Source organism: Panthera leo, chromosome D4 (genome assembly GCF_018350215.1).
Source record: "Panthera leo isolate Ple1 chromosome D4, P.leo_Ple1_pat1.1, whole genome shotgun sequence".
NCBI lineage: Eukaryota > Metazoa > Chordata > Mammalia > Carnivora > Felidae > Panthera > Panthera leo.
In genome coordinates this window covers 83,154,940-83,167,388 of record NC_056691.1, presented here as the reverse complement: position 1 = coordinate 83,167,388, position 12,449 = coordinate 83,154,940, and the positions used below count along the sequence as shown (strand labels likewise).

Here is a 12,449-nt window from a genome sequence, read left to right as displayed (position 1 = left end):
GTATTATTTTTTTAATCTTTGTTAAATGTAAAAGTCAAAAAATGATTACTTAAATTCATATTTCTTTGATTACTAGTGAACTTGAACAGTGTTTCTAAATGTACAAGCCTGTCACATTTTTTCTTTTTTTGGCAACTGCTGTGTCCTTTTTTCTGTTGGCACATTGGTGTTCTTTATCTGTGAGCCCTTTTTATTTATTGATGCCCTACATGTTGCATATATTTTCCTGAGTTTCACAGCCTATATTTTACATTGTTTACAGAAGTTGGTCTTTCCCCCCCCACCCCCCCCACCCCCCACCCGCCCCCCCGCCCCCAAACCAGTGGCCTGCTGTTAATAAGAGCAGATACTTCATTTTAAAAGATTGGCTGGAGGTGTGGCCCCTTGGCATTTTTGCCTGGGACCCCCTTCTCCTGGAGGTTAGCAGTGTGGATGGCTCCCACTGTCATCTTGAAGCGGGTTAGGCCCCGACAGTCAGAGATGGGGAGCAGACCTGCTTTCCGGGACCCCACAGGGTATCTGTTGTGGGAGGAATTCTTTTAATGGCCACCAAACAGGAGCAGCCAGGGTGCAGTGGTACCCACCTGGTGACTGCAGTGGATCAGGGAGCGCAGGGCAGTTCCTGGCCCCCTCAGGCGGAAGAGGGCTGCGTTCTGTATCCTTCCCCCATCCCTGTCTCCACAGCTTGGCTGCTGGGTGGTTTGGGAGTCCCAAGGGGTTGAGCAGGGAGGAGGTGGGAGGTGAACTAGGGACATACGGTGGGTGCAGGAGGTGAGTCAGTGAATAGGGAGCCACCACTATGTCTTGCACCATTCTCTTTTCTTTTTCTTTCTTTCTTTCTTTTATTATTTATTATTTATTTATTTGGAGAGAGAGAGGGGGAGAGAGAGAATCCCAAGCAGACTCCTGCTTGTCTGCACAGAGCCCGAAGCGGGGCTCGATCTTACGACCGCAAGATCATGACTTCAGTCGCTGTCAAGGGTCGGACGCTTAACCAACTGAGCCACCCAGGTGCCCTGCACCATCGTCTTTCCAAAAGCTGGTCACTGATCGCACCTCGTTTTTCTGTTTCGAAGAACTTTGTTCTGGAAGCAACACTGGCTACTCAGCAACTGTGGGTGGACTGCAAAAGGCAGCCTTGGTGGAGGTTGCTAAGGAGCAGCTACATGGAGACTACGAATGAGACGGGCTGTCTAGTAAAATGCAGGAGCCCACGGAAGGCATTTTACCCCTGTGGTATCACAGAGGTTTGGACCAGACCAGGACATATAATATGACATGGTTTTGTGGGTTTAAAGCCTTTTTTTCCTTTTGAACACTGAACTTGCTTCACATCTGAGTTTGTCTTATATTCACCCCAGTATGGTAAATTAGGCAATAAATGTCTTTTCCACTTTATCAAGGCATTTATTGCTATCATCACTCCTTCAGGGCCAGCTCAGAGTTTTCCCCAGCTCCTTCATTTGGACAGGTGTCCTCAAATCAGCCTGGCTTAATTCAGCAGATTCTATTTAGTGCTTGCTGTGTGCCTGAGACTGCTAGGGATGGGGGTGCAGATACGAACCCTCGTGGTGGGGGTTGGTCAGGGAAAGCTTGTGGGAACAAGCAGTCTCTCGGCTGGGGTTTGAAAGGTGACTAGGAATCCTGTAGACCGTCAAGGGGGCAAAGGGCATAGCATGTGCCAAGGTGCGATTGGCTTGAAGTGGTATAATTTAGGAAATTATTATCAGTTTTATATTGGTGGGATGTCAAGTGTATGTGTCAGGGCTGAGGAGGGGGTCGAGGGAGACAGAGACCTGATCGTGGAAGGTCATGCACGTCTGCTCTGGCCAGTTGTGGTAGGAGAGGGTGACTGCCTCAGGTCACGCCTGAGACAGAGTCCTGCCGTGTGTTTATTCTGTAATGCCAGACAAGAAGCTTTACCACTTTAGTGGGGTGACTGAATGGCATGATGTGATGCGTGGCCCATGGCGGGTGCTCAGCGTGCCCTGGTTTCTTCCTCCTAGGCTGCCTTCTCCTCCCTGCTGTTAGATAAGCTCTTTGAGGTCAGGCCTCACACCTCTTGCTCCTTGAGCCCATCCTGCATTTGTGGAAAGCATTCTCCCTCTGACCTGTGTTTCCTTCACCTGACATGCCTGCCGTCTGAAGCAGAGGCCCTCGTCTCCTGGCCTTTCTGTTCATGCATTCCTGAACGGGAAGCCAGGTACTTCTGACTAATTGTCTAAGGTGACCTTGGTTTTGGAATAGAAAACCAGTGTAAATGCTCCTTAGAAGATCGTTTGCCTTGGTTTTGGATTTGGAAGTGCCACGTTTGGGTAGGTTGATGCTGAAATAATGGAATGTATCAGGGCATTACTGTGGCTTAAAAATGGGATATAATATTTAAACATTTTGTCGGTCCATGGCTGCTATACTAGTGTGGCATTAGGTGATTTCCTGTATATAGTTTTAAGTGGCATGGAAGCAAGATCTAGGAAACCTGAGTGAAATTATTGAATACTGGTCTCTTGGAGTTTACCATCTGTTTTTTCTTTTGAATGGCCAGCTTCTGTTCCTTCCCCCAGTTGCATTGCCTTGAAATTATGTGAGGATTTGCATCTTGTTCTCTGGCCACTTTGGGCAATTGCAGTCATTTTTGAAATTCTGACTTCAGTTTTCTAAATAGCCGGCACACGTTCAGGGATTCCTAGAAACCTGTTGACAAAAAGTCCACGGCTCTCCATCTCCTAGCGCTTCCACGGATTTCTGAAAAGGGGGCGCCAGAGTCCTCCTTTCCTAAAAAGCTGGGAGCAGGAGCTAATTTGCAAGTGACTTAGAAATTGTTTTTAATGTTGAATTTCCCTTTCTTTTCAAGTTTATTTGGAGTCTGCTTATCTTTGATCTCCAGAGCAGCAGAATCAGGCAGTTTAGCAAGACTTCTCCATACCATGCCTGTGCTCTGTAGGTTGGAGTGTGTGTGTTGGGGGCATGGTGTGAAAGGGGAAGTGGAAATACAGCGGGATAAATACCCCCGTGTCCTTTCTACATTGACCTCACCTGCAGCTTCCAGCTCTTGAAAAAAAAAGTCATCCTCTCTGATAATGTGAGAAGCATCCCCACACTGAAGAGACTCTTTTTTGGACAACAGTTTAGACATAGTACATAATTTCCGCTTATAGAAATTTTGCCTGCAGCATTGTTCCCTAACAGGAAAAATAATATTTTTGATAAAGGAAGAATTATTATATTGAGAGGAAAGTACTTTTCATTCTTTAAAATATTAGATGAAGCTAAACAGAAGGAAATATATGTGCCCAGGAAAAATTAGAGTAAAATTAACCTGTTTATTACGGTGAACTGCCAAAGAAAGGGTGACCTGAGAGAAAAAGAACAGGGCTGGTAATTTTTAAGGAAAAATGTCTTTTAAGGTAAGCTTAAGCTTAGTTTTCTCTTATACAGTAATTGATTACAGTTTTCCACAAAGTTGTTAGCTTTTAGGTTCCCTGCCCTTCCCTGTCTTGTCCTAACGTTTATTTCAGGCCTCTGGTACATTTACCCGTAGCTCTTCAGAGGGAGATGCTTGAGCCAGATCGGATTAGGCAAGGCTGCTCTTGGGCACATTTGGTGTCTAGAAATGTTTTCTTCCGAGATTTTCTTATTTGCAGTTTTCTTGTTTCTTCATGAGAGCTGGCCTCTGTTTTCCGCACAGAACCAGCTTGTCTTTTTACTGAAGTCCAAGACTGGCTCTCACCTGGGCCTTAAAACTGGAGTTACTTTTTCTTCTTGATCCCTGAATCTCAGAGTAAACGAGCGACTCACAGAACGTTGGTGGACTTTGACTCTGTTTTCAGGTTTTCAAGGACATGTTTATTAACGAAATTCAGAGGCTTGGCTTTGGTGAATTTGCTCTTGCTTATCTGCTGGTTTTATTTGGATGCACTGGTTTTATAGCTGTTTAATTTCTCTCCTTTCCAAAGGGCTTTTAATATCTCTTTAGATCCCCCCCCCCTTTTTTTTAAGGAGAAAAAAAATGGTAAGAGGGGAGAATGGGGTTGCCTTTTGCTCCCAAGCCTAAATGAATAGTCATTGCTTGTAATACCGGTCTACACTTGACGCTTCCTACTGCTTTAGATGTGATGTATCCGGTGCTGGGAAGGTAATGATCCTCAACCACAGCAATATTCCATAACAGGAGTATCTGTCATATTCATCGGGATTACCATGTTCGTTGATTTGTGTCTGTAAATCTGCTGTTTCTACCCTTTAAATTTGATCTATAATTGGACCTCCTTAAATGGTTCAGATAAGGTAGTCTGTATTTTCTCAATGCAGCGTGGCTGTCAGCTTCTCCTTTTTCATTATACATTCAGCAGACTTGATAAAATCAGCAGGACACCTCATTTGAAACTGTTTAATCGCTGCCTTTTTCCTTTGCTAAAACCATTGAGGTGGTCAAGCGATGTACACAAATCATTTTAAATAGAAAATATGGTTTTCTCTGTGACCCAGCTAAATAGATAGTGTTATGCAAAACAAGTTAAAAAGTAATAAATGCCAAAAAAATCTTCTAATTGGAGTAAAAAATTGTGGGCAACTCTATCCTCTCTCCAAAAGTACAGTATCCTGAAATATTGCCAGGACTCTGTAAAGACAAGATGATGGTTTTCTAAAGATTCTCTGGTTTCTGAACAAAGCAAGTTTAAATTTTCAAATAGTGCTGAGCTGCCTTTTACATTCATTCAAAGGGGGCCCACGCTTATTTGTAATGCCTTTATATCCTACTTTTGTAGGGAGAATTTGCTGTCTGTTAATATCTATGCAGCATAACCTTTCAGCCATTTGCTATTGTGATAATAAATTTTTGTTTCTTTGTCTGTCATTTTGTCTACTCAGCTGTTACTCTTCAAAGTGCGAACTAAAAATAATAGCTCCAAATAAATGCCACATAATAAAGTGTTTTACAGTTGAAGCCGGAATAACCTGGTGGCTGCGGCTCGCAGGCCTATTACCATTGCCGGTGCTGTGGTTTCTTCCCCGTGTGTCAAGGTGACTCTACCAGGGCCAGCTCATTAAAACAATCTATTCTTTCTAACTGGCCTGGTATTTAGCGCTGTACCCAGCAGCCTGCCAAGGCACAGTTGTGGAGCACAGGTCTCAACGGCGTAGGACGTATGAAATTATGTGCCATTCACTTTTTTGAAAAAATACAAATTCCCCATAACCTCATTTTCATGCTTCAGCGTTTTATTGTGAATAATTTACAATTACTCCTGTCAGTGGTGGATGTTGGGCCAGTTGCGGGTTTACCCGAGATAGTGGTAAGTGTGACTTCAGGCTTTTGAAGAGCATTGTTTACCTGGTTTATGTGGCCCTGTAGGATTAATATTTACACCGCGCTTGAGTGGGACGCTGGGCGTATTTTGCCATTTTTGCTGCCCCAAAGTAAACTCGACATGGAGAAGCTGGGAGTTGGTAAATACACTAAAAATGCATCTTTTTTCTTTCAGGTTCTGGTTCCTTGGCAGCAATGGCTGTGTTTGAAGATAAGTTTAGGCCAGATATGGAGGTATGTCGGTCCCTGCAGTTTTCTCCTCTTTCACGTGTTTTTCCAGTTGTATGTTGGACATTTACAGATCGATTGCCAATTCCTCCAGAGCTCCTATATAGCACTGCTGTTAGTTGGAACGCTCTTCGGCGCAGATAAGCATATTTGCTGAGAAGACAGGTTGGTTGCGACAGCCTCGTTTTGGAGTGGCCCTGCCGTGCCCTCCCTCAGGCTTGGGGAGCCAGCACCCCTCAGCTATTTGCTCTGGCCTCTGGGCTGTCCGGGAGTCTTCTTGGCTGTAGATGCTGCTGCACCGTGGAATGTTTTTGTGTGCACTCAGCTTTCTGTGTCACGGTATCTTAAAATGACAAGTTTTTTTGTTTGTTTGTTTGTTTGTTTGTTTGTCTTCTCACCGAGAATAGAGAAACTGTGTATATCTTTGCATGTTACACAGACCTGGTCTGAAAATGGAGGCCGCTTAAAAAGTCCCTATAGATGGTTCTGCATCTGGCAGAAAATGGGGACAAGATCGCGTGTGTAGTGGACCATGCTCAGAGGGTGATCAGGCTCTGGTGTCTCCAATATATTTTTAGGAGGTTCTGTATTATATTTTCTTTGGTGGTGGGGGAGGGTGGTACCTTCTGAATGGCATTCCACCTGTCTGCCTTAGTGATAGATGTACCCACCATTAAGCAACTTCCCTGTCTCCCAGACCTCCAAGAACAAACCCACAGGTCTTCCATTGTCCCTTTCGAAGGAGTGTTCCGTATGCTTGTGTGCATGGGACCGCATTATTCCTCCACTGTGCTTTGTCCCTGCCGCTCAGCCAGCTTGTGGGCACAGAGGTCCTGAAGGCAGCCTTCACTACCTGCTCTTGGTCTGTTGATAGTTGTTAATTTTGTGATAGGGAGTAGCAACTTGTTTTCGACAGTTTAGTAGGCTCTTTATACCCTCTTCTTTAATAGGTAGGCATCTGCCGTTTCTGCCTTCGCAATATTGTTTTCTTTAGATACCAGAAGATGTCTCTGGGAGTTGCTTTTTGACAATGCTTTATGCCTAACCATCTTTGGAGAAGATTGCATGTTAAGACTTTTTGATTTTTCCACCAGCTCATTGTCATCAGAGCACCAGCTGTCATCGGAACCCTGAAGCTCTCTCTCTGCCCTTTAGGTTTGGGCCAAGTGCCCTGAGAGCCAGAGGATGTAGGGTTATGGATGCTGCCCAAGCAGGACAGGGGTCTCCTGCCAGAAGCCTTGTTGCCCTTGGTACGTGACGTTAGCACACACAAGTGACTTCGTCACAGATAGCTAGATTTCTCCCCTTTGTTGGACATCTGCCGGAATTGAAACATAATGACTAAAGATAGGATTTAGCTAGGTGTTTCGTAGTAAAGATAATAGAGTCTTGCTCCAATTAAGGATAGTAAGCAGGTCTAAGTATCAACTATAAATGAGATTAGGATTCTGTTCTCATTTCTCAATGTGAAAATTTATTCCCAGATCAGCATTATTTTCTGTTTGGGGTTCTTAAGTACTGAGAAAAAATAAGATGTACTAGGTCACTTAAAAAGAAAAAGAAAAAAAGGTCTCCCAGTCTCCAGACTAAAGGAGAGGAGTTCCTGAGGCTTCACAAATCTATTAGAACTAACGAAGGTATGGGGAGAAAGACTCTGATGATTTTTGTTTAGAAAATCACCTCAGTAATGTCAAGCCCTCCTTTAAACCACATTAATCTTTTCAAATTTTCTTGAAAGCTTTGTCTATTTCCAATTGATTGGAACCTCCATATGTTAGAGAAAAATGGGAACTGCAGAAAAAGTTGAAAGCATGAGGTATATTAAAAGTGACTTTAACCCTCTGCTAAAGTAATTTTACATTATTTAGAGTTTGGATTTGAAGTGATTCAAAGGCCATGAATTTAATATTGATGTGATTCGAGGAAGTAAAGGGAAATGTGATCATCCCTTCAATAAAATTTGTGCTATTATCAGTCTGAAGAATGTGTTCCTTAGATCAATTTTGTATGCATCTCAGACCACTTAGTGTTCTGTATTAGCTATGAGACCTTCAAACAGCCTGACCAGATTCCCATTTCAGATTGATTAATTAATTTCCCAATTTCAGGTGACCGGTTTTGTTCACTGAAGTTGTTGAAATTTGACACAGATGGACAGTGAACAGAATCACTTCATTGTGAAGAAGGTAGTAACCTGTTTCCCCAGTGAAGTGGGTTTAAATGTAAATAGAAAGCAAATAATAGTATAACAACTGTCTGTGGATAGTATTTACTCTAACGGGACGTTAATAGATACCAAGAGAATTTATTATAAAGACTGAGCAGCTGACTGCTGGCCACCTTGCTTTGTTTTGATGGAGATTATGTGATGTGGTTTCAGCGGAGGCTGAGACTGCCAGTCAAGGTTGAGAGGATGAGTTTTAGTGACTTCTTTGCTATGAGAAAGAATTCAGCAAGGTGTCATTTCTGGTTTGCATAGAACTCGTGGAAACATTTTGGTTTCAGATTTCCCAACTTTATTTTCCTTCTTTCCGGGAAGGCTTTCTGTCTCCGTGACAAGAAGCCTTCCGTGACTTTTCTTTCTTGCCTGTCTAGAGATTGCAGGCTCGGGTGGCTAAATCCGCTTATTTCCTTCCAGTATGAGAAAGGATTATGGACATGTCTCACGCAGAGACCCAGGAGAGCGTTGCTGCCTCTCAGAGCGTACGTGGATTGCTAGGACGGTGGTAGCTGTTCTATACGTCACAGAATTGCGTAGGGAAGGGGCCATTTTAGGCTAGCATAATTACGTATTTTTAGCCAGACAGTCATTTTTAGTCCAGACTCGTTGAACAGACTCTTGGCTTTTTTGTTGTCAAAACAAATCAATAAGAGGTACTCCATAGCCCCCCTCTCCTCTTTTTCTTTTTTAAAACTACAGACCTGTGCCTCGGACAGTGCTGGTCCTAGACTATCGTATTTGTAGACTGAAAGCCCCTGTCTCCTCAAAAACCTCGTGTTCTTACTGCCTTTTGCTACACGGTCCAGCATGGTAGCCAGCAACCCCACATAGCTACTGAGCATTTGAATGTGGCTAGTCTGACTTGAGAACACACTGAGTGGAAAATACACACCAGATTTCAAAGACTTAGTATAAAAAGATTGGAAAATAAATTTCATTAATAATATTCTATTGATTACATATTGAAACAGTGCTACTTTAAGTATATTGGGTTAAATAACAAATTACTAAAACTTAATTTCACCTAATTTTACTTTTTTTAAAACGTAGCTAATAGAAAATATAAAACTACATAGGTGGTTCACATTATTTCTGTTGGACAGGGCTGGGATAGCATTGTTTCTTGAACTTGTCATTTGACATCACATTTAAGGTTTCTGCCATATCCAGGTGCCACCTGTGCTACTACTACTGTTATTATTTAAATATTTATTTATTTTTTTAGAGACAGAGACAGAGTGTGAGTGGGGGAGGGGCAGAGAGAGAGAGAGAGAGAGAAAGAGAGAGGGAGGGAGACACAGGATCTGAAGCAGGCGACACAGGCTCTGAGCTGTCAGCACAGAGCCCGATGAGGGGCTTGAACTCACAGACCACAAGATCATGACCTGAGCTGACGTTGGATGCTTAACTGACTGAGCCACCCAGGTGCCCCTGTGCTATTATTTTTCTTGAAAAATATTTTAAAAATGAATTCACTGTTTTACAAATTGAGACATTACCATTTACATGTAATAAAACGCACAGATCTTAATTAAGTGTACAGTTAGAGAAGTTTTGGCATTTGGGTTTTTGTTGTTCAGGTTTATTTATTTATTTTGAGAGAGAGCGTGAGCAGGAGAGGGTCAGAGAGAGAGAGGTAGAGAAAGAAGCCCAAGCAGGCTCCACGCTGTCAGCATCGAGCCCGACGCGGGGCTCAATCTCATGAACCGTGAGATCATGACCTGAGTCAAGATCGAGAGTGTGGGATTCTTAACCGACTGCATTACCCAGGCACCCCAGATTTTGGCATTTGTGATTCATTTCGTTTCTTGTCAGTTCCCTTTCTCTTCTTCCCTACAACCACTTCAGTTCACCTTTTTAATATAAATTTAGTTTTTAAATATAGTTTGTATCTGTGAAATCCTGGGTTTGATGTGTTGGTTACTTTTCCCCCCAAAACACATGAAAGTGAGTGCACACTATTAATAGAAATTAAAAATGTATTCATGGCATCACCCATCGTGTGTCAGCCCAGGGGTATGAATATTAAACTTTGGGAAATGTAGGGCTACATTTCCACTCCACCACAGCCCGTCTTGCCAGCTTGCTGTTCTTTGAATTTTTTTTTTTAATGTTTATTTATTTTTGAGAGAGCGAGCGCGAGCATGAGTGGGGGAGGGGCAGAGAGAGAGGGAGACACAGAATCTGAAACAGGCTCCAGGCTCTGAGCTGTTAGCGCCGAGCCTGACGCGGGCCTCGAACCCACGAACTGGGAGATCATGACCTGAGCCGAAGTCAGACGTTTTAACTGAGTGAGCCACCCAGGCACCCCGGCTTGCTGTTCTTTGAGTACAGGGTGTACATGCTTGTCATTGAATCCTCACTGCTGGTGTCAGCCAGCAATGCATGCCCTCAGTTGCTTCTTCCTTTATTTGTGTCCTTGTCCTCCGTTGTACACACCTGTCCCATTGTTTTATGGCTGTTTTCAGGGACATCTCCCTCACTTGCCCTCGATAGGGGGAGATCCTTGAGGGCAGAGGCCATGAAATCATCTCTGTTCTTCGGCTCCTTATGTTCAGTAGGTGTTTGATGAGTTGAGACAGAATAACCCTGCACTAAAGTAAAATCTGAGTCATCAGAAACCACTTGGGAAATTGAGGGGACTTTCTCTTCTTCCGACCTGGAAAGTGCTGAACGTTTGTTTGAGATAACGGAGGAAGATAACTACTACCGTTCTCAAATAACCTACAGCGTTGGGCAGAGTCAACAGAGCAAACACCCCATTAAGTACACAGGCGACACAAAGATGGAGCAAAGGGCAGATGCTCATTGGGAAATTATAGGCCAAAAAGCAGAGCAATGAAACCCAGCTGGGATTCATGAATGGCTAAGACAGGCCTCTGCTGTTTCAAGTTATCTGAGCCGATGATTTGCCTCAGGTGGAAGCCCTGGTTCGTGGTTGCACAGAAGCTGTCAGCTAACCATGTGAGTTTAAGGGACAGGTAGAGTCTTTAAAAATCTTCAGGGTACCTGGGTGGCTCAGTCAGATGAGCGTCTGACTTCAGCTCAGGTCATGATCTCACAGTTCCCGAGTTTGAGCCCCACGTCGGGCTCGCTGCTGTCAGCACAGAGCCCACTTTGAATTCTCTGTCCCCTTCTCTCTGCCCCTGCCCCACTTGTGTGCTCGCTGTCTCTCTCAAAAATAAATAAACATTTAAAAAATTTAAAAAAAAAAATCCCCAACCCGGTTGTGACCCTGACACTGCTTTTAGTGGTCTTGCAATTTTCGTCTTCTCGTCCTTCTCCTTGCTGTTCGTCTGGAAGTCCTCTGAGGGCAGGAACTGTGCTTCATTTCTCTTTCCTCACACCTAGCATGGTAACTGGTGCATGGTGGGCATTAAACCAGTATTTGCTGAGTGAGTGGTTGAAAAGGTGTCAAAAACCGCTTTACTTCATCGTTCCCAGATTAACCCTCCTTTGATGCGGTTTGATAACTTCACCTTTGGTGTTCATAGTACTCAGCTGTGATAGAAATGAAAGCAGAAAAAAACTGAATTACTTGTGATAAATTCCCGCTTTATTTTTATCAGCAAAGGTGCTTATTTGCTCTGTATTAGCAGAGTAGTGGATCTTGAAATGTGTGAGTTGACCTAATGACAAGGGGTCAGTTACGTTAGAGGTTTTTTTGGTGATGGTGAATTGCACGGAGCCGTTCCCCCAGATTTTTTTTTTTTTTTTCTATTGTTAAAGCTGGGATAAGAATTAAGCCCCTGATCCTGGTTATTACCCAAGGCTGGCTAGACAGGAAAAATGGTGATAACCACACTGTGGCCTTTTGAGTCCATTTTCCAGTTAAGTATAAGGGATTTGACTGAAATACCTGGAAATAATGGTGTTAGCTTTGTGAGGGTGTGTATCTTGAAAATTGTTACAATTGCTGAAATAAAAACATTTTATTTTAGGGCGGGGGAGGAATGAAAGGAATCCATCAGATAACTTGGGTTAGTTTTCTTTCCATCCCACTTCTTTGTAAGAAGGAATGTTTTCATTTTGCCCAGTGAGAAATTTAAACTCTTGAAGATTATAATTCATTAAAACGGGTAGAAGATTAATATTTAGTCTGTCAAGATCAATACTGTCCCCTCTTTGCACTAATTGTCAGAAGAGCGTGCGAGGGCCGCTGAAGGGTAGCGGTGTGCGGCAGGACCCTCACATCACAGGGAGATGATTCAAAGGCAAACTGTCCTGCACCCTCTGGTATCGACTTGCAAATTAGCATCTGGAATCTAATTAAACAAGCTTAATGAAAGTAGCAGCTGAATGCTGCTGGAAAAGACAATCAGCTTTTTTCCCCCTCTCTGATACATATTCTGTACTATTGAAGTTGGTCACCAAACACATCGTGTGAGCACAGTTAAAAAAAATTAGCATTTATTTGAAGAATAGAAACTGTTTTTCATTCTGTTATGCATTTGGCATGCTCTGGCGTCCCATGAGAGCCATGCCACAGCAGATAGTGCACAATATTTATAAATCCATGACAGGCAATAATAGCAACTTGAAAAATTCTTTTGCTAGAATCTCAAGTTGAGAGCTGCCAAAAGCGGAGAGGATCAGATCTGCAGTGGCAGCTGCTGTGCCCTACAGTTAGAATTCTAGACTTTGAAGATGCTCAGCTTAAAGAAATGAAGACTGCAGGCTTAGCCAATT

At 43.2% G+C, this 12,449-nt stretch overlaps 1 protein-coding gene across 1 annotated transcript in view; it reads left to right on the top strand.

Moving 5' to 3' along the window:
* Positions 1-12,449, top strand: part of PSMB7 (proteasome 20S subunit beta 7) — a 58,845-nt gene that overhangs the window by 23,926 nt on the left and 22,470 nt on the right. Inside the window, exon 6 of the mRNA XM_042912749.1 lies at positions 5,487-5,545. Coding sequence (XP_042768683.1) covers positions 5,487-5,545 — 59 coding nt within the window. The remainder of the gene's footprint in view (positions 1-5,486; positions 5,546-12,449) is intronic.